This window comes from Salmo salar, chromosome ssa19 (assembly GCF_905237065.1).
Source record: "Salmo salar chromosome ssa19, Ssal_v3.1, whole genome shotgun sequence".
NCBI classification, from domain to species: domain Eukaryota; kingdom Metazoa; phylum Chordata; class Actinopteri; order Salmoniformes; family Salmonidae; genus Salmo; species Salmo salar.
Window position 1 is genome coordinate 37,917,604 of NC_059460.1, and position 26,325 is coordinate 37,943,928.

Consider the following 26,325-nt stretch of genomic DNA (forward strand, 5'->3'; position numbering starts at 1 on the left):
TTCATCCGCTGTAGTCAGCAGAATACAGGCGGTGGGTAGAGGAGCCAGAGACCGGAGAGACAGGAGCTGAGAGAGAGAGAGAGAGAGAGAGAGAGAGAGAGAGAGAAAACAGGCTGTCTGCCTCAGGACCACTGCATCTCCACTAAATCTCTAGGCTGTCACACCAGTGCACAGCAGAGGAGAGAAGGAGAGAGAAGTGAAGAGTGATTTCAATAAGGACCTCATTGGTACGGTATCTGGGACAAACATCGTCTGTCACAAAATCAAACTTAAAAGGAAAACTAGGTGAAAGGAAACATCCCTTAGGATCATCCATTGGATTGTCAGATTGTTCCTGTTTCTCTTCAGAAAAAAACATTGGATTCTGTCTATACTCAGAAAAAGTGAAGGAGAGAGGAGGATAACCCGTACTGGGGGATAACCCGTACTGTGACTGTTTGCTCCCTAAAAGCTGAGTCAATCATACAGTAGGACTATAGGAGGGTTTCTGAGCTGGTTTCTCTGCACTACTCTCTCACTCTGCTACTGGAGACACATTTGGAGTAGGAGAGGATTTCTCGCTGTCTTACTGACTGATTTCCTACTCAGTATTTTTTTACTGACTGATGAACTGAGCTCGTTGCTCATTGTTGCTGCTGTTTTTCTGCCACTGCACAACTCTCCGATACCACTGTCCTGTCTGAGCATCCTCCTTCTCCCCCTCCTCAGCACCCTGTCCTCCTCTTCCACTTCTACTCTGCCAGTGTATGTCTTTTCTCTGCACACTCTCCCACTGCTCTGCAGAACAACACACTCATGGTCGATGCCAAGGGCCGGAAAATGAAATGTCTGACCTTCCTCTTGATGCTCCCAGAGTCAGTCAAGAGCAAGTCGGCGAGTTCTAAGAGCTCCAAAAAGACAGTTAACGTCGGTGGCGCTTCCGGAGGTAGTACCGGGTCCAAGCTGCCGCCGGTGTGCTACGAGATCATTACCCTGAAGAACAAGAAGAAGAAGAAGATGGCAGCAGATATTTTCCCCAGTACTAAGAAGCAGGGTGGAGGGTCGTCCGCCACAGTGCAGGAGTACCAACAACAGAACCTGAATAATAACAATACAATTCAGAACTGTAACTGGCAGGGGCTGTACTCCACTATACGAGAGAGGTATGTGACACTAACTAACTAACTAACTAACTAACTAACTAACTAGCTAACTAACTAACTAACTAACTAACTAACTAACCCATATACTAGATAGGTAGGTGAAACAAACTAAGTAATAAATATACTAGAGGTAGGTGACACTAACTAACTAACTAACTCATATACTAGATAGATAGGTGACACAAACTAACTAACGAACTAACTACCCTAATATATGAGAGAGGAAGGTGACAATAACTAACTAACTAACTAAGTAATATACTAGATAGGTAGGTGACACTAACTCATATACAAGAGAGGTTGGTGACATTAACTAACTCACTCATATACTAGAGAGGTTGGTGACACTAACTAACTAACTAATATACTAGAGAGGTAGTTGACACCAAATAACTAACTCATATACTAAGGAGGTAGGTGACACTAACGAACTAACTCATATACTAGAGAGGTAGGTGACACTAACTAACTAACTCATTTACTATAGGGGATAGGTGACACTAACTAACTCACTCATATTCATTTAATATTTACACTACTGTAAGTCGCTCTTATCCAGAGCGACTTACAGTAGTGAATGCATACATTTCATTTCGTGCATTTTTTTTTGTACTGGCCCCCCGTGGGAATCGAACCCACAACCCTGGCGTTGCAAACACCATGCTAGCGTTACTAAGGAGGTAGGTGACACTAACTAACTAACTAACTAACTAACCCATATACTAGAGCGGTAGGTTACACTAACTAACTAACTAACTAACTAACTAACCCATATACTAGAGAAGTAGGTGAGACGAACTAACTAACCCATATGCTAGCGAGTTAGGTTACACTAACTAACTCATATACTAGAGAGCTAGGTGACACTAACTAACTCATATACTAGAGAGGGAGGTGACACTAACTAGCTAACTAATATACTAAAGAGGGATGTGACACTAACTAACTAACTAACTAATATAACTAACTAATATACTAGAGAGGTAGGTGACGCCAACTTACTAACTCATATACTAGAGAGGTAGGTGACACTAACTAGCTAACTAATATACTAGAGAGGGATGTGACACTAACTAACTAACTAACTAATATAACTAACTAATATAACTAACTAATATACTAGAGAGGTAGGTGATGCCAACTAACTAACTCATATACTAGAGAGGTAGGTGAAACTAACTAACTAGCTCTTATAATAGAGAGCTAGGTGACACTAACTAACTCATATACTAGAGAGGGAGGTGACATTAACTAACTCATATACTAGAGAGGGAGGTGACACTAACTAGCTAACTAATATACTAGAGATGGATGTGACATTAACTAACTAACTCATATACTAGAGAGGTAGGTGACACTAACTAACTAACTCATACACTAGAGAGGGAGGTGAGACTAACTAATTAACTAACTCATACACTAGAGAGGGAGGTGAGACTAACTAACTAACTCATAAACTAGAGTGGTAGGTGACACTAACTAACTAACTCATATTCTCGAGAGGAAGGTGAAACTAACTAACTAACTCGTGTAATAGACAGCTTGGTGACACGAACTAACTCATATTCTCGAGAGGAAGGTGAAACTAACTAACTATATACTAGAGAGGTAGGTGACACTAACAAACTAACTCATATACTAGAGAGGTAGGTGACACTAACTAACTAACTAACTAACTAACTAACTAACTAACTAACTAACTAACTAACTAACTAACTAACTAACTAACTAACTAGAGAGGTAGGTGACACTAACTAACTAACTTATATAGCAAAGAGGTAGGTGACACTAACTAACTAACTCGTACACTAGAGAGCTTGGTGACACTAACTAACTAACTCATATACTCTAGAGGTAGGTGACACTAACTAACTAACTAATATACAAGAGAGATAAGTGACGCTAACTAACTCATATACTAAAGAGGTAGGTGACACTAACAAACTAACTAATATACTAGAGAGGTAGGTGACGTTAACCTACTAACTCTTTTACTAGAGAGGTAGGTGACACTAACTAACTAACTCATATTCTCGAGAGGTAGGTGAAACTAACTAACTCATATACTAGAGAGCTTGGTGTAACTAACTAACTAACTAACTAACTCATATTCTCGAGAGGTAGGTGACACTAACTAACTAACTAACTAACTCATATTCTCGAGTTTAGGTGAAACTAACTAATTCGTATACTAGAGAGCTTGGTGACACTAACTAACTAACTCATATACTCTAGAGGTAGGTGACTAACTAATTACTCATATACTAGAGGTAGGTGACACTAACTAACTAACACCTTATACTAGAGAGGTAGGTGACAGTAACAAACTAACTAATATACAAGAGAGGTAGGTGACGCTAACTAACTAACTCATATACTAGAGAGGTAGGTGACACTAACTAACTAACTCATATACTAGAGAGGTAGGTGACACTAACAAACTAACTCATATACTAGAGAGGTAGGTGACGCTAACTAACTAACTAACTAACTAACTAACTAACTAACTAACTAACTAACTAACTAACTAACTAACTAACCCTTATACTAGAGAGGTAGGTGACACTAACTAACTAACTTATATACTAGACAGGTAGGTGACACTAACTAACTAACTCATATACTACAAGGTGACACTAACTAACTCATATTCACTAGCTCCTTTTGGATATTTGGATTGTTACACTTTGCTGTTTTGGGTCAGGTCCCAGGCTGGGCAGTGAGCAGAGACCAGGGAATCATACTGTAATGTAACCTCAACATGTCCTAGAACAGAGACCAGGGAATCATACTGTAATGTAACCTCAGCATCTTCAAGAACAGAGACCAGGGAATCATACTGTAATGTAACCTCAGCATGTTCTAGAACACAGACCAGGGAATCATACTGTAATCTAACCTCAGCACTTTGTAGAGCAGGTGTATTCATATCTTACCCCATGAAGTCTGTAGTACTGCTGGTCTTAATCAGTCCCTGATATGAGAGGAAGAATGAAAAACATAATGGATCTGACTTCAAGGTCCAGAGCTGAGTTTAAGGGCTCTCAGCCCAGAACAGGGCTGTACACTACTATACGATCGAGATAGGTACAGTAACTGTGTACCACAAGCTGAACAGGAATCATCCTCTTCTAGACCCCCGCACAGGGAATCAGAATGTAACTCGGCCTGAGCACTGAGAAAGCATCTGCTATATTGCGAGGACCAGCCTGAGTACTCCCCTCCAGAGCCAGGACCAACCTGGGTACTCTCCTCTAGAACGAGGACCAGCCTGGGGGCTCTCCTCTAGAGCCAGGACCAGCCTGGTTACTCTCCTCTAGAGCCAGGACCAGCCTGGGTACTCTCCTCTAGAGCCAGGACCAGCCTGAATACTCTCCTCTAGAGCCAGGACCAGCCTGGGTACTCTCCTCTAGAGTCAGGACCAGCCTGGGTACTCTCCTCTAGAGTCAGGACCAGCCTGGGTACTCTCCTCTAGAGCCAGGACTAGCCTGGGTACTCTCCTCTAGAGCCAGGACCAGCCTGGCTACTCTCCTCTAGAGCAAGGACCAGCCTGGGTACTGAGTAGGGTTAAAACATTACAGTGGACTTTTTCCAGAAACCCTAGGAGTAGGAGTGCTGATCTAGGATTAGTTTAACCTTTACATCATAATGAATACAACTATTGTATGTGGACAGTGTGGACCAGGGCCTGTATTCATAAGAGTTTCAGAGTAGGAGTGGTGATCTAGGATCAGCTCATAAAGAGTCTCAGTAAGAGTGGTGATCTAGGATCAGGTCATAAAGAGTCTCAGAATAGCTGATCTAGGATCAGGTCATAAATAGTCTCAGCGTAGCTGATCTAGGATCAGGTCATAAAGTGTCTCAGAGTACGTGATCTAGGATCAGGTCAAAAAGACTCTCAGAGTAGTAATATCTAGGATCAGGTCATAAATAGTCTCAGAGTACATGATCTAGGATCAGGTCATAAAGAGTCTCAATGGTGGTGATAAAGGATCAGGTCATAAAGCGTCTCAGAGTAGGTGATCTAGGATCAGGTCATAAAGCGTCTCAGAGTAGGTGATCTAGGATCAAGTCATAAATAGTCTCAGAGTCGATGATCTAGAATCAGGTCATAAAGTGTCTCAGAGTATCTGATCTAGGATCAGGTCATAAAGAGTCTCAGAGTAGGTGATCTAGGATCAGGTCATAAATAGTCTCAGAGTAGCTGATCTAGGATCAGGTCATAAAGCGTCTCAGAGTAGGTGATCTAGGATCAGGTCATGAAGTGTCTCAGAGTACGTGATCTAGGATCAGGTCATAAAGTGTCTCAGAGTAAGTGATCTAGGATCAGGTTATAAAGTGTCTCAGAGTACGTGATCTAGGATCAGGTCATAAAGAGTCTCAGAGTAGGTGATCTAGGATCAGGTCGTAAAGAGTCTCAGTGGTGGTGATCTAGGATCAGGTCATAAAGAGTCTCAATGGTGGTGATCTAGGATCAGGTCATAAAATGACTCAGAGTAAGTGATCTAGGATCAGGTCATAAAGTGTCTCAGAGTACGTGATCTAGGATCAGGTCATAAAGAGTCTCAGAGTAAGTGATCTAGGATCAGGTCATAAAGAGTCTCAGTGGTGGTGATCTAGGCTCAGGTCACTAAGAGTCTCAGTGGTGGTGATCTAGGATCAGGTCATAAAGCATCTCAGAGTAGGTGATCTAGGATCAGGTCATGAAACGTCTCAGTGGTGGTGATCTAGGATCAGGTCATGAAGAGTTTCAGTGGTGGTGATCTAGGATCAGGTCATAAAGTGTCTCAGAGTAGGTGATCTGGGATAAGGTCATAAATAGTCTCAGAGTACATGATCTAGGATCAGGTCATAAAGAGTCTCAGTAGGGGTGTTGATCTAGGATCAGATCATAAAGAGTCTCAGTAGGAGTGGTGATCTAGGATCAGGTCATAAAGAGTCTCAATTGGAGTGGTGAACTAGGATCAGAGAGGATCAGGTCAAAAAGAGTCTCAGAGTAGCTGATCTAGGATCAGGTAATAAATAGTCTCAGAGTAGCTGATCTAGGATCAGGTCATAAAGAGTCTCAGAGTAGGTGATCTACAATCAGGTCATAAATCGTCTCAGAGTAGGTGATCTAGGATCAGGTCATAAATAGTCTCAGAGTACATGATCTAGGATCAGGTCATAAAGCGTCTCAGTAGGGGTGTTTATCTAGGATCAGGTCATAAAGTGTCTCAGTAGGAGTCTTGATCAAGGATTAGGTCATAAAGAGTCTCAATAGGAGTGGTGATCTAGGATCAGGTCATAAAGAGTCTCAGAGTTGGTGATCTAGTATCAGGTCAAAAAGAGTCTCAGAGTAGCTGATCTAGGATCAGGTCATAAATAGTCTCAGAGTAGGTGTTCTAGGATCAGGTCATAAAGAGTCTCAGAGTAAGTGATCTAGGATCAGGTCATAAAGAGTCTCAGTGGTGGTGATCTAGGCTCAGGTTACTAAGAGTCTCAGTGGTGGTGATCTAGGATCAGGTCATAAAGCATCTCAGAGTAGGTGATCTAGGATCAGGTCATAAAGAGTCTCAGAGTAGGTGATCTAGGATCAGGTCATAAATAGTCTCAGAGTACATGATCTAGGATCAGGTCATAAAGAGTCTCAGTAGAGGTGTTGATCTAGGATCAGATCATAAAGAGTCTCAGTAGGAGTGGTGATCTAGGATCAGGTCATAAAGCGTCTCAGAGTAGGTGATCTAGAATCAGGTCATAAAGCGTCTCAGAGTAGGTGATCTAGGATCAGGTCATAAAGTGTCTCAGAGTACATGATCTAGAATCAGTTCATAATGAGTGTCAGAGTACATAATCTAGGATCAGGTCATAAAGAGTCTCAGAGTAGGTTATCTAGGATCAGGTCACAAAGAGTCTCATAGTAGGTGATCTAGGATCAGGTCATAAAGAGTCTCGGAGTAGGTGATCTAGGATCAGATCTGCTCTCTCATTCATTATGATTTAAAAGGCAAAACTGATCTTAGATCAGCGATCATTCTCTTGAACACTCAAGTTAACAATTGGGTAATGACATTTGTTGTATTCCTTCTATGCGCTGAAGGGGTGTTAATGTGAGGAATGATTCCCACCTGTGTAAGATAAAGAGTTGTAATTAACCGAGTATTGAATTCTTGCCAAAAAGCTAGTAGACCATTTAACTGCTGCATCCAGAGGACTTCTGTTTTCTCCTGAGCAACAGAACAAAGTAGAGGCCATGTAGTCAATTCAGTTCTGAAATGAAATTGTGTGAGATTGAATGTGATTGCCTGTGGCTATAAATCCATGTAGTAGTAGGAGTTTCCTTTTTCATATTGATTTTCCTTGATTTATTTAATTCCATTTTTAATTGTCCTTGTCCATCCCTCTCTTGATATCTCTCTACCTCTCTCTCTCTCTCTCTCACACACTCTCTCTCTCTCTCTTTCTCTCTCTCTCTCTTTCTCTCTCTCTCTCTTTCTCTCTCTTTCTCTTTCTCACTCTCACTTCTCTCTTTCCCTCTCTCTCTCTCTCTCTCTTTTTCTCACTCTCTCTCTCTCTCTGTCTCTCTCTATCGCTCTCTCTCCCTTTCTCTTTCCCTCTCTCTCTCAATCTTGATAGTACTCTACGAGACAGATTCGATCAAAACAGTGACAGTACGATCAAAGACCCCCGACACAACCTTTCTCTCTGTCGACCAGTAATATATTAGGGGTTGACAAAATACCAAACAGGTTACTGCTCTGTCCAATGAAGTCCTTCAATCATTCTCTGATCTGTTTTTCAGGAACTCTGTGATGTTCAACAATGAGTTGATGGCCGACGTTCACTTTGTGGTTGGACAAACAGGAGGGACACAGAGACTACCAGGACACAGGGTAAGGGCCAGTATCCTTAGAATCATTATTGTTAGTGTCATTACTGTTAACATCATTACTGTTAGCATCATTACAGTTAGCATCATTACTGTTAGTATCATTACTGTTAGTACCATTACTGTTAGCATCATTACTGTTAGCATCATTACTGTTAGCATCATTACTGTTAGCATCATTACTGTTGGTATCATTACTGTTAGCATCATTACTGTTAGTGCCATTACTGTTAGCATCATTACTGTTAGTATCATTACTGTTAGTATCATTACATCATCATCTATCAGTATTGGTACCGTTACTATCATCACATAGACTCTGCTTCATCGCTTCATAGCAGACAACACTGTAGGTTTAGAAGCAGGAATCCTTTGTGTTCCTCTCTCACTTCCTTCACCATGTGTCTTTCAGACGCCACTCAATTATTTAACTACATGAGGCTAAAGGATGAAGGGATGGAGACAGGAGTCAAGGAGGAGGAGGAGGAGGAGGAGGGGTAGAGGAAGGATGGAGAGACTGAGACACACAGCTTAAGTGAAGGAGGAGGGGGAGGAGGAGTATGGAGAGATAAAGAGAGGGAGTGTAGTGGAGGAGGAGGAGTGGGGTGGAGGAGGAGGTGGAGGAGGAGGATAGAGATATGAAGGGAGGGAGTGTAGTGGAGGAGGAGGAGTGGGTTGGAGGAGGAGGTGGAGGAGGAGGATGGAGAGATGAAGGGAGGGAGTGTAGTGGAGGAGAAGGTGGAGGAGGAGGATGGAGAGATGAAGGGAGGGAGTGTAGTGGAGGAGGAGGAGTGGGGTGGAGGAGGAGGTGGAGGAGGAGGATGGAGATATGAAGGGAGGGAGTGTAGTGGAGGAGGAGGAGTGGGGTGGAGGAGGAGGTGGAGGAGGAGGATGGAGAGATGAAGGGAGGGAGTGTAGTGGAGGAGAAGGTGGAGGAGGAGGATAGAGAGATGAAGGGAGGGAGTGTAGTGGAGGAGGAGGAGTGGGGTGGAGGAGGAGGATGGAGAGATGAAGGCAGGGAGTGTAGTGGAGGAGGAGGTGGAGGAGGAGGATGGAGAGATGAAGGGTTGGAGTGTAGTGGACGAGGAGGATGGAGAGATGAAGGGAGGGAGTGTAGTGGAGGAGGAGGTGGGGGAGGAGGATGGAGAGATGAAGGGAGGGAGTGTAGTGGAGGAGGAGGATGGAGAGACTGGAATACAGCATGTCTGTAGACACACCTCCACCACACCTTCTTCTCTTTGATCTACACCCAAAACAAATAGCGGATGAATAGCATGCTATTCCCATGCTTAAATTCAAGGTCAGAATACGCATAGAGAGAAAAGTGCATAAAAAAGGGAATTACCTTACATTTACACGCATTAGTGTATAGCTGCACAGACAGATCTGGGAACAGACTATGTTTTACTATTTTAGGACATTGTGACATATATTGCTGTCTCCCCCAGGGATCCAAATGCGGTAGTCCGGCCCTGTGAGCATAGAATTACATATAAAAGGATCTCTGTGATTTTGTTAGACTGTCTTATTTCTGCGGATCATAGAAGTAGATTAACTAGAAAGGTCATATCTATACTGAAGGGCTATTACCATTATAGTAATTATATTTCAATGTCTGTTTTTACCCCATACCTTCTCTGCCTGACATCATTGTATTTACCAGATGTTTGAGTTAATTATTACTCCCCGTTCATAACATTTTCATGGACCCATGCTTCACCATGAACTGAGCATTACTATCACTACATGGATATGACTAGCTAGCTACAACATACTCTGCTAAAACACATAAGGCCAGCTTTCCCTGACCCAGATTATGCCTGGTCCTGGATTTAAATTATGCTCAATGGAGAATCTCCATACATGGCCAGTTTCCCAGAGACATATTACGCCTATAGTGCTGGAATCAAAAAAACATTATCAATGGAGATTGATCAATTGTGTATACACAGCAAGCACATAACGTTCTCAGAACCATGTGTTTCTTTGGTGGAAATATCATTACTTCAGCATAATGTTTCCATCGGGTTTCCTCGTGGTTCTATTTAAAGCCATGTTCTCAGAAATGTTCAGAGAACATTCAGAAACAACGTTCTTCTGTGGGAATTTTAGTACTTGAGCATAACATTTTCTGCATGTGTTTCCTCATGGTTCTATTTAAGAACATTCTCATCACTGTTCTCAGAACATTAAGAAAACGTTCCATAAAAACCACAAGACAATTTTAGTAAACGTTCAAAGAACGTTCTAAGAATGTTAATTAAAAACATATACATTCCGTTCTCATCATCAACAAAACTCTCTCTATCCTCTATCTTGTTAAGTGTGTTCAGGTGTGTTGGCCTCACCCACTAATTGTCCACAGCTGATCTTAATGTGTCCTTGTTTCATTTGAAATGGGGTCTGTTTAAATAGACAAAAAATGAACAGCTTTGTATGAGTAAAAAAACATGGCATGCTATCTCCATCCTGGTGGTGCAGTGGACTAAACCCATGGATAGAGAACAGAAGATCATATGTTGGGATCTCACTGATGTCGTGCCACAGTAAATGATTAATGCCTAAGCAAATTAATTCCCATGTGTCTTAATTGTACTTCAAGTTCAAAACAGTTAACCTAAGGTTGCACTGTTACTAAAAGTCTGATTGAAACATGTTATCAGAACATTAATACAACCTTCAAATAACCTATAATTTACGTTCTCTAAATGTTAATCAAATCTCCCAGGAAAACTTTCAGGGAACCATAGTAAAATAATCTTAGAACATCTCTGCAACCACAAATGTAAGTTCCCAGTATATGCAACATTTCTAGTTCCATTCTCACCATGTTTAAAAAACATTCATTTTTACCAGTCAGGAAACTTATGGCTTCGTTCCAAATGGGAAATGGAAAACGTACGTTCCCACAAATTCCAAGGAACCAAATGTGCTAGTTGGGTGGTTTGTTAGTCCAGAAACTAGGCTTCATGGGGGTCAGGGAAAACGGCCCATAGAGGAGATGTGGGTTGCAATGTGCTGCAGTATTTACTAGCTGTTCAATGTTCATATGACTTATGATATAGGGCAAGGTTATTCCAGACTGTATCACAATCGGCCGTGATTGGGAGTCCACAGGGTGGCGCACAATTGCCCCAGCATCGTCCGGGTTTGGCCGTCATTGTAAATAAGAATTTGTTCTTAACTGACTTGCCTAGTTAAATAAAGGTTAAACAAATATACTATATATATTCAACTTTTATCCTACGAGGTCCGGAGCCTGCAGGTTTTCTATTTTACCTGATAATGAATTTCACACACCTGGTGTCCCAGGCATAAGTCCCTGATTAGACGGGAATTATATATATTTTTTAAATGCATTGGAACTGGCTTCGAGGTCCAGAGTTGAGTCTGAAGGATATACGGTTTTACCAATTGACTCCTGAATTAAGGGTTGTGCCTTTAAAATTGACTCTGACTGCAGCCTTCTGCCCATATTCATTCCCAGAATACATCCAAGAGCTGAGCCAAGCATGAGTCATCGTTCTGTTCATTTAAGGGTGAAATATATTGGCCTATGATTGGTTGGCAGGGATGCACTTTGCTCATTTTATGGAATGCAGTTACGGAAAGGCATTGTGGATGATTGGTTGAGTCTGCATCTCAAATAGCATCCTATAACACTACATAGTGCCCTACTTTTGATTGGAGCCCATAAGGCCCTGGTTAAAAGTAATGCACTATTTTTGATTGGAGCCCATAAGGCCCTGGTTAAAAGTAGTGCACTATTTTTGATTGGAGCCCATAAAGCCCTGGTTAAAAGTAGTGCACTATTCTTTGAGTGGAGCCCATAAGGCCCTGGTTAAATGTAGTGCACTACATAGAGAATAGGATACCATTACAGACCCATTCAGAGCCAGTACAGTCTGCCAATGGGGCATGCAATTATGACGATCTGTCGAGCAGGACTTTATGATGTGTGTGTGTGTGTGTGTGTGTGTGTGTGTGTGTGTGTGTGTGTGTGTGTGTGTGTGTGTGTGTCTGATATCCATTTTGCAGGCGTTCAGATATTCATCATGATTTCATTGACCAAGACATGATGGGGAGAGCAGCAGTAACTCTATCGCCATGGTTAATGATTTACATGATACTATACTTTACTCTGAAATCACATCTGTGTCCCGGCTGAATTTCAATTGGCCTCTCCCTAAAGAACACAACAATAATAACCATCTCTACCTATTCCAGCTTGACCAACCCTGATAGATGTCCACTATTATCAAAATAAGATTTTACTCAAAAGTATTTTTTGATAATTGTTTACTGTAGACGCTGGGTCAAATTACTGTAGACACTGGGTCATATTACTGGGTCATATTACTGTAGACATTGGGCCATATTACTGTAGACACTGGGCCATATTACTGTAGACACTGGGTCATATTACTGGGCCATATTACTGTAGACACTGGGTCATATTACTGTAGACACTGGGTCATATTAATGTAGACATTGGGTCATATTACTGTAGACACTGGGTCATAGTTAACATGGTCTCATCAGTTAGACGTCACATTACTGATATTTGCTGACCTATTAGTCATATTTGAGATGTTTTTTTTTTTAACCCAGCAACAGTCCCCTACTTAAAATTGATTCCACTTGAGTCATACATTTTTATTCTCCTCTCCTCTTTCTCTCCTCTTCATCTCTTCTCCCTAATGTCTCTCTTTCTCCTCTTCCTCTCTTCTCCCTCATGTCTGTCTCTCTCCTCTTCCTCTCTCTCCCTAACCTCTCTCTCTCCTCTTCCTCTCTCTCCCGAATGTCTCTCTCTCTCATCTTCCTCTCCTCTCCCTAATGTCTCTCTCTGTCCTCTTCCTCTCCTCTCCCTCACGTCTGTCTCTCTCCTCTCCCTCACATCTGTCTCTCTCCTCTTCCTCTCCTCTCCCTAATGTCCCTCTCTTCTCCCTAAAGTCTCCCTCTCTCCTCTCCCTCACGTCTCTCTTTCGCCTCTTCCTCTCCTCTCTCTCTCTTCTCCCTAATTATTCTCTCTCTCCTCTTTCTCTCTTCTCCCTAATGTCTCTCCTCTCCTCTTCCTCTCTTCTCCCTAACGTCTCTCTCTCTTTCCTCTTCCTCTCTTCTCCTTAACGTCTCTCCCTATCCTCTCCCTCTCTTCTCCCTCTCTTCTCCTTAACGTCTCTCCCTTTCCTCTCCCTCTCTTCTCCCTCTCTTCTCCCCAATGTCTCTCCTCTTGGGGTGGCAGAAGTAGCCTAGTGGGTAGAGTGTTTGACCAGTAACCAAAAGGTAGCTGGATCAAATCCCCAAGCTGACCATATAAATCTGTCCTACTGTGTGCCATTGATGTCGATTAAGGTAGCCCTCCGCACCTCTCTGATTCAGAGGGGTTGGCTTAAATGTGAAAGACATATTTCAATCTAAAGGGAATAGGGTATCACTCTTGTTCTTCTCTGAAGTGAGAGAAGAGGCAGGTATATTATTAATAGAACTGGGGGTTCGTCCCAAATTACACACTGTGCCCTATATAGTGCACTACTTTAGACCAGAGCCCTATTCTCTGTATAGTGCACTACTTTAGACTAGAGCCCTATTCCCTATATACTGCACTACTTTTGACCAGACACACACGGGACCCTGTGTGCACTATAAAGGGAATAAGGTGCTATTTGGGACTGACCCTGGGTGTCTTTCTGGCCCCCAGGGGGCAATTATGATTCTTACAACTGTAGTTAGGCATTGCTGCTGATTGTGGGGAATCTTTGTGTGTGCTTCAGCATATTGCATGGTCAAATAAACTCGAGATGAGAGTGGAGAGTGGAACGTGGAGACAGGAGACAGGAGAGAGGAGACAGGAGAGAGGAGAGTGGAGAGTGAAAGTGGAGAGTGGAGAGTGGAGAGTGGAGACAGGAGACAGGAGACAGGAGAGTGGAGAGAGGAGACAGTAGACAGGAGACAGGAGACAGGAGACAGGAGAGAGCAGACAGGAGAGTGGAGACAGGAGAGAGGAGACAGGAGAGAGGAGACAGGAGAAAAAGAGGGGAGAGAGGAGAGAGGAGACAGGAGAGAGGAGAGAGGAGAGAGGAGAGAGTAGAGAGGAGAGAGGAAGCAGGAGACAGGAGAGAGGAGAGAGGATAGAGGAGACAAGAGAGAGGAGAAAGGAGACAGGAGACTGGAGAGTGGAAAGTGGAGACAGGAGACGGGAGACTGGAGAGTGGAGACAGGAGACAGGAGGCAGGAGAGAGGAGACAGTAGAGAGGAGAGAGGAGACAGGAGAGTGGAGAGTGGAGACAAGAGACAGGAGACAGGAGAGAGGAGACAGGAGAGAGGAGAGAGGAGACAGTAGAGAGGAGAGGGGAGACAGGAGACAGGAGAGTGGAGACAGGAGACGGGAGAGAGGAGAGAGGAGAGAGGAGAGTGGAGAGTGGAGAGCGGAGAGCGGAGACAGGAGACAGGAGAGTGGAGACAGGAGACAGGAGAGAGGAGACAGGAGAGGAGAGTGGAGAGTGGAGAGTGGAGAGTGGAGTGTGGAGACAGGAGAGAGGAGATAGGAGACAGGAGAGAGGAGAGTGGAGAGAGGAGACAGGAGAGTGGAGAGAGGAGACAGGAGAGAGGGGAGAGGAGACAGGAGACAGGAAAGAGGAGACAGGAGAAAAGGAGGGGAGAGAGGAGAGTGGAGAGTGGAGAGTGCAGAGAGGAGACAGGAGACAGGAGACAGGAGAGAGGAGAGTGGAGAGTGGAGACAAGAGACAGGAGAGAGGAGAGAGGAGAGAGGACACAGGAAACAGGAGACAGGAAACAGGAGACAGGAGACAGGAGAGTGGAGAGTGGAAAGTGGAGACAGGAGACAGGAGACAGGAGAGAGGAGAGTGGAGAGAGGAGAGAGGAGAGAGGAGGCAGGAGAGTGGAGACAGGAGAGAGGAGACAGGAGACACGAGAGAGGAGAGAGGAGAAAGGAGACAGGAGACAGGAGAGAGGAGAGAGGAGACAGGAGAGTGGAGACAGGAGAGTGGAGCCAGGAGAGTGGAGAGTGGAGAGTGGAGAGAGGAGAGAGGAGAAAGTAGACAGTAGACAGGAGACAGGAGACAGGAGTGAGGAGAGTTGAGAGTGGAGAGTGGAGAGAGGAGAGAGGAGACAGGAGACAGGAGACAGGAGAGTGGAGACAGGAGACAGGAGAGAGGAGACAGTAGAGAGGAGAGAGGAAACAGGAGAGTGGAGAGTGGAGACAGGAGACAGGAGAGAGGAGACAGGAGACAGGAGACAGGGGAGAGGGGAGAGGAGAGGAGAGTGGAGTGTGGAGTGTGGAGAGCGGAGAGAAGAGACAGGAGAGAGGAGAGAGGAGATAGGAGACAGGAGACAGGAGAGAGGAGAGTGGAGAGAGGAGACAGGAGAGTGGAGAGAGGAGACAGGAGAGTGGAGAGAGGAGACAGGAGACAGGAGAGAGGAGACAGGAGAAAAGGAGGGGAGAGAGGAGAGTGGAGAGTGGAGAGTGGAGTGTGCAGAGAGGAGACAGGAGACAGGAGACAGGAGAGAGGAGAGGGGAGAGTGGAGACAAGAGACAGGAGAGAGGAGAGAGGACACAGGAAACAGGAGACAGGAAACAGGAGACAGGAGACAGGAGAGAGGAGACAGGAGAGAGGAGAGTCGAGAGTGGAAAGTGGAGACAGGAGACAGGAGACAGGAGAGTGGAGAGAGGAGAGAGGAGGCAGGAGAGTGGAGAGTGGAGACAGGAGACAGGAGACACGAGAGAGGAGACAGGAGACAGGGGAGAGGAGAGAGGAGACAATAGACAGGAGACAGGAGAGTGGAGAGAGGAGAGTGGAGACAAGAGAGTGGAGAGTGGAGAGTGGAGAGAGGAGAGAGGAGACAGGAGACAGGAGACAGGAGAGTGGAGAGTGGAGACAGGAGACAGGAGAGAGGAGACAGTAGAGAGGAGAGAGGAAACAGGAGACAGGAGAGAGGAGAGTGGAGAGTGGAGAGTGGAGACAGGAGACAGGAGAGAGGAGAGTGGAGAGTGGAGAATGAAGACAGGAGAGAGGAGAGTGGAGACAGGAGACAGGAGAGAGGAGAGTGAAGACAGGAGAGGAGAGTGAAGACAGGAGACAGGAGAGTGGAGAGAGGAGAGAGGAGAGAGGAGACAGGAGACAGGAGAGTGGAGAGAGGAGAGAAGGGAGAGGAGAGAGGAGGTGAGGAGAGAGGAGAGAGGGGAGAGGAGAGAGGGGTGAGGAGAGAGGAGAGAGGGGAGTGGAGAGAGGGGAGAGGAGAGAGGGGGTGAGGAGAGAGGAGAGAGGGCGTGAGGAGAGAGGGGAGAGGAGAGAGGGGGTGAGGAGGGAGGGGAGAGGAGAGAGATGAGAGGGGTGAAGGGAGAGAGGAGAGAGGGGGGTGAGGAGAGAGGGGAGAGGGGAGAGGAGAGAGGGGGGAGGAGAGAGGAGGTGAGGAGGGAGGGGAGAGGAGAGAGGGGGTGAGGAGAGAGGGGAGAGGAGAGAGGGGGTGAGGAGAGAGAGGTGAGGAGAGAGGAGAGAGGGGAGAGGAGAGAGGGGGTGAGAAGAGAGGAGAGAGGATGTGAGGAGGGAGGGGAGAGGAGAGAGGGGGTGAGGAGAGAGAGGAGAGAGGGGGTGAGGAGAGAGGGGAGAGGAGGGAGGGGGTGAGGAGAGAGGGGTGAAGAGAGAGGAGAGAGGGGGTGAGGAGAGAGGAGAGAGTGGTTGAGGAGAGAGCAGAGAGGGAGAGGAGGGAGGGGGAGGAGGGAGGGGAGAGGAAAGAGGGGGTGAGGAGAGAGGGGAGAGTAGAGAGGGGGTGAGGAGAGAGGGGTGAAGCTGTACAAGACAATCATCCATGTGGATGTACTATATCGACTGTTTCGACTATACACTATACACAAAAACAACAATAGTGATTGGAAATACGATTGCATGAATCACCATACATTCCGCCTCTATCTCTTTCTCTATCTAAATGTATTAGTACAGTTCAACTATCTCTCTCTCTCAATTCAATTCAATTCAATTCAATTCAATTCAATTCAATTCAATTCAATGGGAAACATATGTTGACATTGCCAAAGCAAGTGAAATGGATAAACAGAAGTGAAATAAACAATAAAAAAATTGACATTAAACATTACACTCACAAATGTTCCAAAAGAATAAAGACATTTCAAATGTGATATTTTGTTCAAATAGTTAAAGTACAAAAGGGAAAATAAATGAACATAAATGTGGGCTGTATTTACAATGGTGTTTGTTCTTCACTGGTTGCCCTTTTCTTGTGGCAACAGGTCACAAAATCTTGCTGCTGTGATGGTACACTGTAGTATTTCACCCAGTAGATAAGGGAGTTTATCAATATTGGATTGGTTTTCTAATTCTTTGTGGGTCTGTGTAATCTGAGGGAAATATGTGTCTCTAATATGGTCATACATTTGGCAGGAGGTTAGGAAATACAACCCAGTTTACACCTCATTTTGTGGGCAGTGTTGCACATAGCCTGTCTTCTCTTGAGAACCAGGAACCTATGGTGGCCTTTCTCAATAGCAAGGCAATGCTCATTGAGTATTTACATAGTCAAAGCTTTCCTTTAAAAACCCAAACCTTAAGTTTGGGTCAGTCACAGTGGTCAGGTATTCTGTCACTCTGTACTCTCTGTTTAGGGCCAAATAGCATTCTAGTTTGCTCAGTTTTTTTGTTAATTCTTTCCAATGTGTCAAGTAATTATCTTTTTGTTTTCTCATGATTTGGTTGGGTCTAACTGTGTTGCTGTCCTGGGGCTCTGTGGGGTGTGTTTGTGAACAGAGCCCCAGGACCAGCTTGCTTAGGGGACTCTTCTCCAGGTTCATCTCTCTGTAGGTGATGGCTTTGTTATGGAAGGTTTAGGAATCACATCCTTTAGGTGGTTGTAGAATTTAAGGGCACTTTTTCATATGTTGATCATTAGTGGGTATTGGCCTAATTCTGCTCTGCTCTGCAGAATTGGTGTTTTACATCTCTCTCTCTCTCTCTCTCTCTCTCTCTCTCTCTCTCTCTCTCTCTCTCTCTCTCTCTCTCTCTCTCTCTCTCTCTCTCTCTCTCTCTCTCTCCTTAACTTATTTTCTCTCTGTCCAACAGTATGTTCTGGCTGTTGGCAGTTCTGTGTTCCATGCCATGTTTTATGGAGAGCTGGCGGAAAACAGGGATGAAATCCGAATTCCGGACGTGGAGCCTGCAGCATTCCTGGCCATGTTGAAGTAAGGAAGGATTCTACTCCTCTTTCACCTTCCTCTCTCCTCTCCTCTTTCACCTCTCTCTTCCTCACTCCTCTCCTCTTTCACCTCTCTTCCCCTCGCTTCCCCTCGCTTCTCCTCTCCTCTCCTCTCCTCTCCTCTCCTTCTCTCTTCTCCTCTCCTCTTTTAACTCCCTGTAGCTCTGTAGCACAAATAGACCTCCTACTAACCCATAGGCACTATATACCCCCTACTAACAGATAGACGCTTGTGAAGATGAGAAAATCGGATACCATTGAAGCAATATGGTCACATTTCCACACAGCCACCCAGTCAATCTCTCTCTGTCACCCACGCCCCTCTCTCTCTCTCTCTCTCTCTCTCTCTCTCTCTCTCTCTCTCTCTCTCTCTCTCTCTCTCTCTCTCTCTCTCTCTCTCCCTCTCTCTCACCCATGCCTCTGTCTCTCTCTCTCTCTCTCTCTCTCTCTCTCTCTCTCTCTCTCGCTCTCTCGCTCTCTCGCTCTCTCTATTAAATTCAAATAGCTTTATTGACATGGGAAACATATGTTAACATTGTTTATTATCTATTTCACTTGCTTTGACAATCAAAAATAAACAGTAAATATTACACTCGCAAAAGTTCCGTAGTTATAGATTATAAAGACATGTCAAATGTAATATTATGGTTATATACAGTGCTGTAGAAATGCGTATATATACAGTGTTCCCTCTCTCTCTCACCCTCTCTGCTGTTTCTCTCTCTCCTGTGTGAGTCGTGTTGTTCCTGCCCCTGTGTGGGTACTGAGTGGTATATAAGCTCAGTGTCTGACTCCCAAATGGTGCCCTATTCCCGATGTAGTGCACTGCTTTAGACCAGGGTCCATGGGGCTTCATAGGGCTCCGGTCGAAAGTTGTGCACTATGTAGGGTATTTCACTATGTAGGAGACAGTGGGGGCCATTTGGGAGGCATAGTGTGTAGGAGTATACCAGCTGCTGTGTTACTGCAAAATGGATTAAACTCTGTGTTCCTGCCTCCAGCACTATATCTCTTCACTGTAGTTAATATCTATTTTTACCTTTCACATATTCCCAGTCCTCACACCAGTGTCAGAAAATACATTATTGTTGTGCTTACGAGATACATCTGAAATGTGAAAACAAATGGTGTCCTCTAGGCTGCCTAAATAACACATCCAATGCTGTTTTCTACCCACATTTCACCCTATTCCCTATGTAGTGCACTACTTTTGACCAGGGTCCTATGCAGCGAATAGGGTGCCATTTGGGTTGTGGACGTTGTCATGTGTTTGACCCTCAACGCAGCCTGTGTTGTCCTCTCATGAATATAAATTTGGTAAAGGTAAATTAATCTGTACTGTAGCAACCTCTACCTAATACATACTGTCAACAGTTGGTCACATTCTTTATACACTGCCTCTGGAAAATATTCAGACCCCTTTACTTATTCAAAACGTTGCTACATTACAAACTTATTCTAAAATGGATAAAAAAATATATATTCTCATCAATCTACACACAGTACCCCATAATAACAAAGAAAAAACAGTTTGTTAATTGTTAAAACAGAAAGTATTCAGACCCTTCACTCAATACTTTGTTGAAGCACCTTTGGCAGCGATTACAGCCTTGAGTCTTCTTGGGTATGACGCTACAAGCTTGGCACACCTGTATTTGGGGAGTTTCTCCCATTCTTCTCTGCAGATCCTCTCAAGCTCTGTCATGTTGGATGGGGGACGTCGCTGCACAGCTATTTTCAGGTCTCTAAAGGGATGTTAGATCGGGTTCAAGTCCGGGTATTCAGAGACTTGTCCCAAAGCCACCCCTGCCTTGTCTTGGCTGAGTGCTCAAAGTCGTTGTCCTGTTGGAAGGTGAACCTTCACCCCAGTCTGAAGTCTTGAGCGCTCTGGAGCAGGTTTTCATCCAGGATCTCTCTGTTCTTTGCTCAGTTGATCTTGCTCTTGATCCTGACTATTCTCCCAGTCTCTGCCGCTGAAAAACATCCCCACAGCACGATGCTGCCAACACTATGCTTCACCATAGAGATGGTGCCAGGTTTCCTTCAGACTTGACACTTGGCATTCAGGCCAAAGAGTTAAATCGTGGTTCCATCAGACCAAAGAATCTTGTTTCTCATGGTTTCAGAGTCTTTAGGTGCCTTTTGGCAAACTCCAAGCGGGCTGTTATGTGCCTTTTACTGAGGAGTGGCTTCAGTCTGGCCACTCTACCATAAAGGCTTGATTGGTGGAGTGCTGCAGAGATGTTTGTCCTTTTGGAAGGTTCTCCCATCTCCGCTGATGAACTCTGGAGTTCTGTCAGAGTGGTCATCGGGTTCTTGGTCACCTCTCTGACACAGGCCCTTCTCTCCCGATTGCTCAGTTTGGCCGGGCAGCCAGCTCTAGGAAGAGTCTTCGTGGTTCCAAACTTCTTCTATTTACGAATGATGGAGGCCACTGTGTTCTTGGGGACCTTCAATGCAGGAGATATATGTTTGGGTCCCCTTCCCCAGATCTCTGCCTCGACACAATTCTGTCTCGGAGCTCTACGGACAATTCCTTCGACCTCATGGCTTGGTTTTGCTCTGACATGCACTGTCAACTGTGGTACATTATATAGGCAGGTGTGTGCCATTCCAAATGATGTCCAATCCATTGAATTTATGACAGGTGGACTCCAATCAAGTTGTGGAAACATCTCAAGGATGATCAATGGAAACAGGATGCACCGGAGCACAATTTTGAGTCTCATTGCAAAGGGTCTGAATACTTATGTAAATAAAGGTATTTCTAGTTTAGTTTTTCATACATTTGCCAAAATCTCTTAAAACCTGTATTCACTTTGTCATTATGGGGTATTATAATAAGGTTGTAAGTTAACAAAATAGGGGAAAAGTCAAGAGGTCTGAATGCACTTTATATGTATATACTGTCCTTATTGGTCATATGTTTAGTTGATAACCACATACCTGTCGACTAATCCAACTCCTCTACCTGTCCCTAGGTACATCTACTGTGATGAGATAGACCTGAGTGCTGACACAGTGCTGGCCACGCTCTACGCTGCTAAGAAGTACATCGTGCCTCATCTGGCCAGAGCCTGTGTTAACTTCCTAGAGACTAGCCTGTCAGCTAAGAATGCCTGCGTCCTGCTGTCACAGAGCTGTCTGTTCGAAGAGCCCGAACTCACACAACGCTGCTGGGAGGTGAGTGATGAATACGTGGTCAAACTTTATTTGGTTACTCCGGATCTGTTACTAAGGTTAGGGTTAGAAAAAGGGTTAAGTTTAAGGTTAGGATAAGGGTTTAGGTTAGGGTTAGATTAAGGGCTAGGGTTATGTTTAGAATAAGTGTTAAGTTTAGGATTAGAATAAGGGTAAGGGTTAGGTTTAAAAAAAGTGTTACGTTTAGGTTTAGGATAAGGGTTTAGGTTAGGGTTAGAGTTAGGGTTAAGTTTAGGGTTAGGATAGGGGTTTAGGTTAGGGTTAGGGTTAGAATAAGGGTTAGGTTTAGGATTAGAATAAGGGTTAAGTTTAGGGTTAGGATAGTGGTTTAGGTTAGGGTTAGGGTTAGAGTTATGGTTAGGGTTAGAATAAGGGTTAGGTTTAGGGTTAGGATAGGGGTTTAGGTTAGGGTTAGAGTTAGGGTTAGGGTTAGAATAAGGGTTAGGTTTAGGATTAGAATATGGGTTAACTTCAGGGTTAGGATAGGGGTTTAGGTTAGGGTTAGAGTTAGGGTTAGGGTTAGAATAAGGGTTAAGTTTAGGGTTAGGATAGGGGTTTAGGTTAGGGTTAGGGTTAGAATAAGGGTTAGGTTTAGGATTATAATATGGGTTAACTTCAGGGTTAGGATAGGGGTTTAGGTTAGGGTTAGAGTTAGGGTTAGGGTTAGAATAAGGGTTAGGTTTAGGATTAGAATAAGGGTTAGGGTTAACTCCATAGCATTCGATTCCAAGCCCAAGTCTAAGTCCTTTATACTTGAGTCCAAGTTCAGTGACGAGTCATTTGGTAGTGCTAAAAGATTAAACTTGGCCCTTTACTTATGGCCAAAACGATCTCTGTGTAGAAAATTCAATGAATCATTCCAGACTAGCTACATTCTGCTGTACACCTCCATCCCACCAGGTGATTGACGCCCAGGCAGAGCTGGCCCTGCGGTCGGAGGGTTTCACTGACATCGACTCCCAGACACTAGAGAGTATCCTCCAGAGAGAGACCCTCAACGCCAAGGAGGAGGTGGTGTTTGAGGCAGCTCTGAGCTGGGCCGAGGCAGAGTGTCAGAGACAGGACCTCACCACCTCCATAGACAACAAGAGAAAGGTATTTCTGATGGTTGCTTTTGATCAAATGTATCGGTGGATTAAAGTACAAATACTTGTACTGTCCTTAAGTACTTTTGAGTGTATCTGTACTTTACTCAAGTATTGATATTTTTTTGTAAATATTTACCTATAGTTCACTATATTCCTTGAAGAAATACTTTATTTTTTATTTTTATTTATTTTATTTCACCTTTATTTAACCAGATAGGCTAGTTGAGAACAAGTTCTCATTTGCAACTGCGACCTGGCCAAGATAAAGCGTAGAAATTCGACACATACAACAACACAGAGTTACACATGGAATAAACAAACATACAGTCAATAATACAGTAGAAAAATATACAACATAAAGTAATATATTCCCTTGCATTTCCCCTGACACACTAACATACTTGTTACATTGGAAATGCTCTTGTAGCAAAGCAACATTTATATGGTTCATTTGTATACTGTTTTCTATTCAAGGTTCTCGGCAAGGCCGTGTTCCTGATCCGCATCCCCACCATGGCATTGGACGACTTCGCCAATGGTGCCGCCCAGTCGGGCGTCCTGACCCTGAATGAGACCAACGACATCTTCCTGTGGTACACCGCTGCCAAGAAACCGGACCTCCAGTTCGCCAGCCAGCCACGGAAGGGGTTATCTCCGCAACGCTGCCACCGGTTCCAATCCTGCGCCTACCGCAGCAACCAATGGCGTTACCGAGGGCGATGCGACAGCATCCAGTTCGCTGTGGACAAACGCGTCTTCATCGCCGGGTTCGGACTCTACGGCTCCAGCTGCGGCTCTGCAGAGTACTCAGCTAAGATCGAGCTCAAGCGCCAAGGCATTCTCCTTGGACATAACCTGAGTAAATACTTCTCTGACGGTTCTAGTAACACGTTCCCTGTGTGGTTTGAGTACCCCGTGCAGATAGAACCTGATACATTCTACACGGCTTCTGTAGTTTTGGATGGGAACGAGTTGAGTTACTTTGGTCAGGAAGGAATGACAGAGGTGCAGTGTGGGAAGGTGACATTTCAGTTCCAGTGTTCGTCAGACAGCACCAATGGGACAGGAGTACAGGGGGGTCAGATACCTGAACTCATTTTCTACGCCTAAAGGAACACAATGAAATGGATTTTAACATTACTGACTTTAGTGAAGTAGGGTAAAAGTTGCCCCAAGTCGCTGATGTTGGGTCAGTTTTACATTTGCCCCACTAGTAGTTAAGGTTAGGATTAGGGTAGGGAAAACTGATCCAAGATCTGTACCTAGAGGAAACATTATCCCGGAGTGACTTTGATGCCCATGGAGATGTGCTTGTTTTTATAGTACTTATTACTGAGTTTGGTTTGATGGGTGAAACGTCCATTGCGAGGACTGATTGAGAATGGATTGCAAGTGCTGGCTGTCATCATAGTGATGTGATATTATCCCATTGCTGACTTTGACGGATAGTTTCCCTCTACGTTCTATAAATATGATTTGTTTTCTCTCTTTCTTTATATGTGGAATTTTGGAATTTGACAATTCATGATTGAGGATTCCCAGCAAACAGGGGACATCCTGAGGACATTTCCATTAGGTCCTTTAAGGGTTCCGGCGCAACGTTATTTCACAGACACTCTGAGAACATTCTAAGAACATCACATGATGGTCCCAATGGAACATTCACTGGGGGAACGTTTTTCTAGTTTCCAGTTTGTCCCGGGGACGTTTTTAGGACGTCGTGTCATGGTCCTCTGGAGGTTTTGTCTACTTCCCGATTGTCACGGGGACGTCCCCGAGGATATTTTAAGGACATTCCTGGGACGTTGTGTCATGGTCCTCTAGAGGGTTTTTGTCACGTGATGGATTGACATAATCATACTGACTTTTCGACATGACCCCACCTAGAATTTGAACTCACAACCGCTGGATTTGCAGTAGGCTGTGTCAAAAAGTCTGTAGAATGTCAAGTCCCTTACACATTCGTTACCTATAATACATCTTCTCTGCACTTAGAAAAAAAGAGTGCCGACTGCACTGCTATTTTAGCTAGCAGTTAATCCGATTATTCTCTTATCCTTGATTTCATTTACTTATTTCAGCATTTTGAGGGTTTTCAGTATAGTTGTCTAATGTTGGTGAGGCATGCTGTATTATTCTGTTACTCCTCAATCACTATGATAAATATAATACTTTTTTCTGAAATTTACATTGAAGAGCAAAGTGTAGGAATACAGGTATAATCAGTCATTGAGACAGACATGGTGGCGTAGCAGGAAGATTGGAATGTGGTGAACAAAGAAGTTGTGAGTTCAAAGCCCAGGTGAGGACGTGTTGAATAATAATTTCTGTATGAATAAACGTACACAACGTAATACATCTACGTCAAACTGTGTCACATTTGGAAGTTGAAACAACGTATAAACGTACCTTTTGTGTGGGTGTCCCTAAACATTGCCAAAAAAATGTTGTTGTTGTAAATGGATCAGTTGATCACCAATCAGGAATAGGCAAAAGTAACAAGGGTTGATGGGTAATGAGGGGACTGTTTCTTTCTGACCATCATGAACAACCCGGGAACAAGACAAAACCTCCAGGGGACCATGACACAAAGTCCTGACCACTTTACGGGGACCATTTCAAGACGTCCTGAGGACGTCCTAAGAGCTTAATTTTGTTTGCCAGGTTTACTTTTGGTACTGTGGATGGTCAGCACTTTATGCCATGAGTTCTTCACCTCAAACAGACTCCTTAACCTCAAATAACTCAACAACAGACATTTTCACTGGAACGGATCATCATTGGATTATATAACATTAATTCCGATTAAAAAATGAATTGATTCCGTGTGAAGGAGTTTATTTCCAATTTCTCATCACTGTTAGGAATCGGGAATCGATCATTTTTTTTAAAAATCAACTCCCAGGCCTAATATGTGTATGCACTGTATATAGTGTAATATATACCTCAGAGGGTAACTTATGACTAATATACTCTATGTTTCTTATTTTGATGCTTGCACAGGATACACATAATATATACAGAACAGCAATACTTCACTACCTAATATATTCTATGAACTGATTGATTGATTGATTGATTCATCACTCTCTGCTTTAGCCAATGACTTGCGCTTCACAAAGCACCCCCCCCCCCATCAATATTTATATTTTAGAATGGGTGACAAGAGACAATGTTGACATTTAACACCTAACACTTACTTGTGTAGCCCCACGGTTACTCGTATGTGACAAAAACAATGTATTTGTAAAAAAAAAGAAATGTCGCAACAAGAGAAATACAGCATAACTACAATGGTTCAATGTCACAATTTTTGACATATTCTCAATGTGCTATATTAAAAATATCAGTAAAAACAAGGAAAAGAGTTACTACTGTAAGAACTGTTGTTTTTTTAATGATTATGTTATCTTGTTTACATTGATATGAGGCAGCCTTTTCTTCTGCTACTTTGACTGGTTACTGTCCACTAACTGGTTTAGATTCACCTTACTGGGACTGATTACTGTCCACTAACCACTACAGATTCACCTTACTGGGACTGGTTACTGTCCACTAACTGGTTTGGATTCACTTTTCTGGGACTGGTTACTGTCCACTAACCACTACAGATTCACCTATCTGGGACTGGTTACCGTCCACTAACTGGTTTGGATTCACCTTACTGGGACTGGTTACTGTCCACTAACCACTACAGATTCACCTATCTGGGACTGGTTACTGTCCACTAACCACTACAGATTCACCTTACTGGGACTGGTTACTGTCCACTAACTGGTTTAGATTCACCTTCCTGGGA

General features: G+C 44.0%; 1 protein-coding gene across 1 annotated transcript; it reads left to right on the forward strand.

Annotated features, from left to right (window-relative positions):
- Positions 1-25,653, forward strand: btbd3b (BTB (POZ) domain containing 3b). The gene is made up of 6 exons (XM_014157563.2): positions 1-1,142; positions 7,924-8,014; positions 18,105-18,223; positions 21,219-21,420; positions 22,339-22,533; positions 23,001-25,653. Exons 1-6 carry the CDS (start codon positions 796-798, stop codon positions 23,634-23,636), a joined length of 1,590 nt encoding a protein of 529 aa, XP_014013038.1. The 5' UTR covers positions 1-795; the 3' UTR covers positions 23,637-25,653.
- Positions 25,654-26,325: the final 672 nt, after the last annotated feature.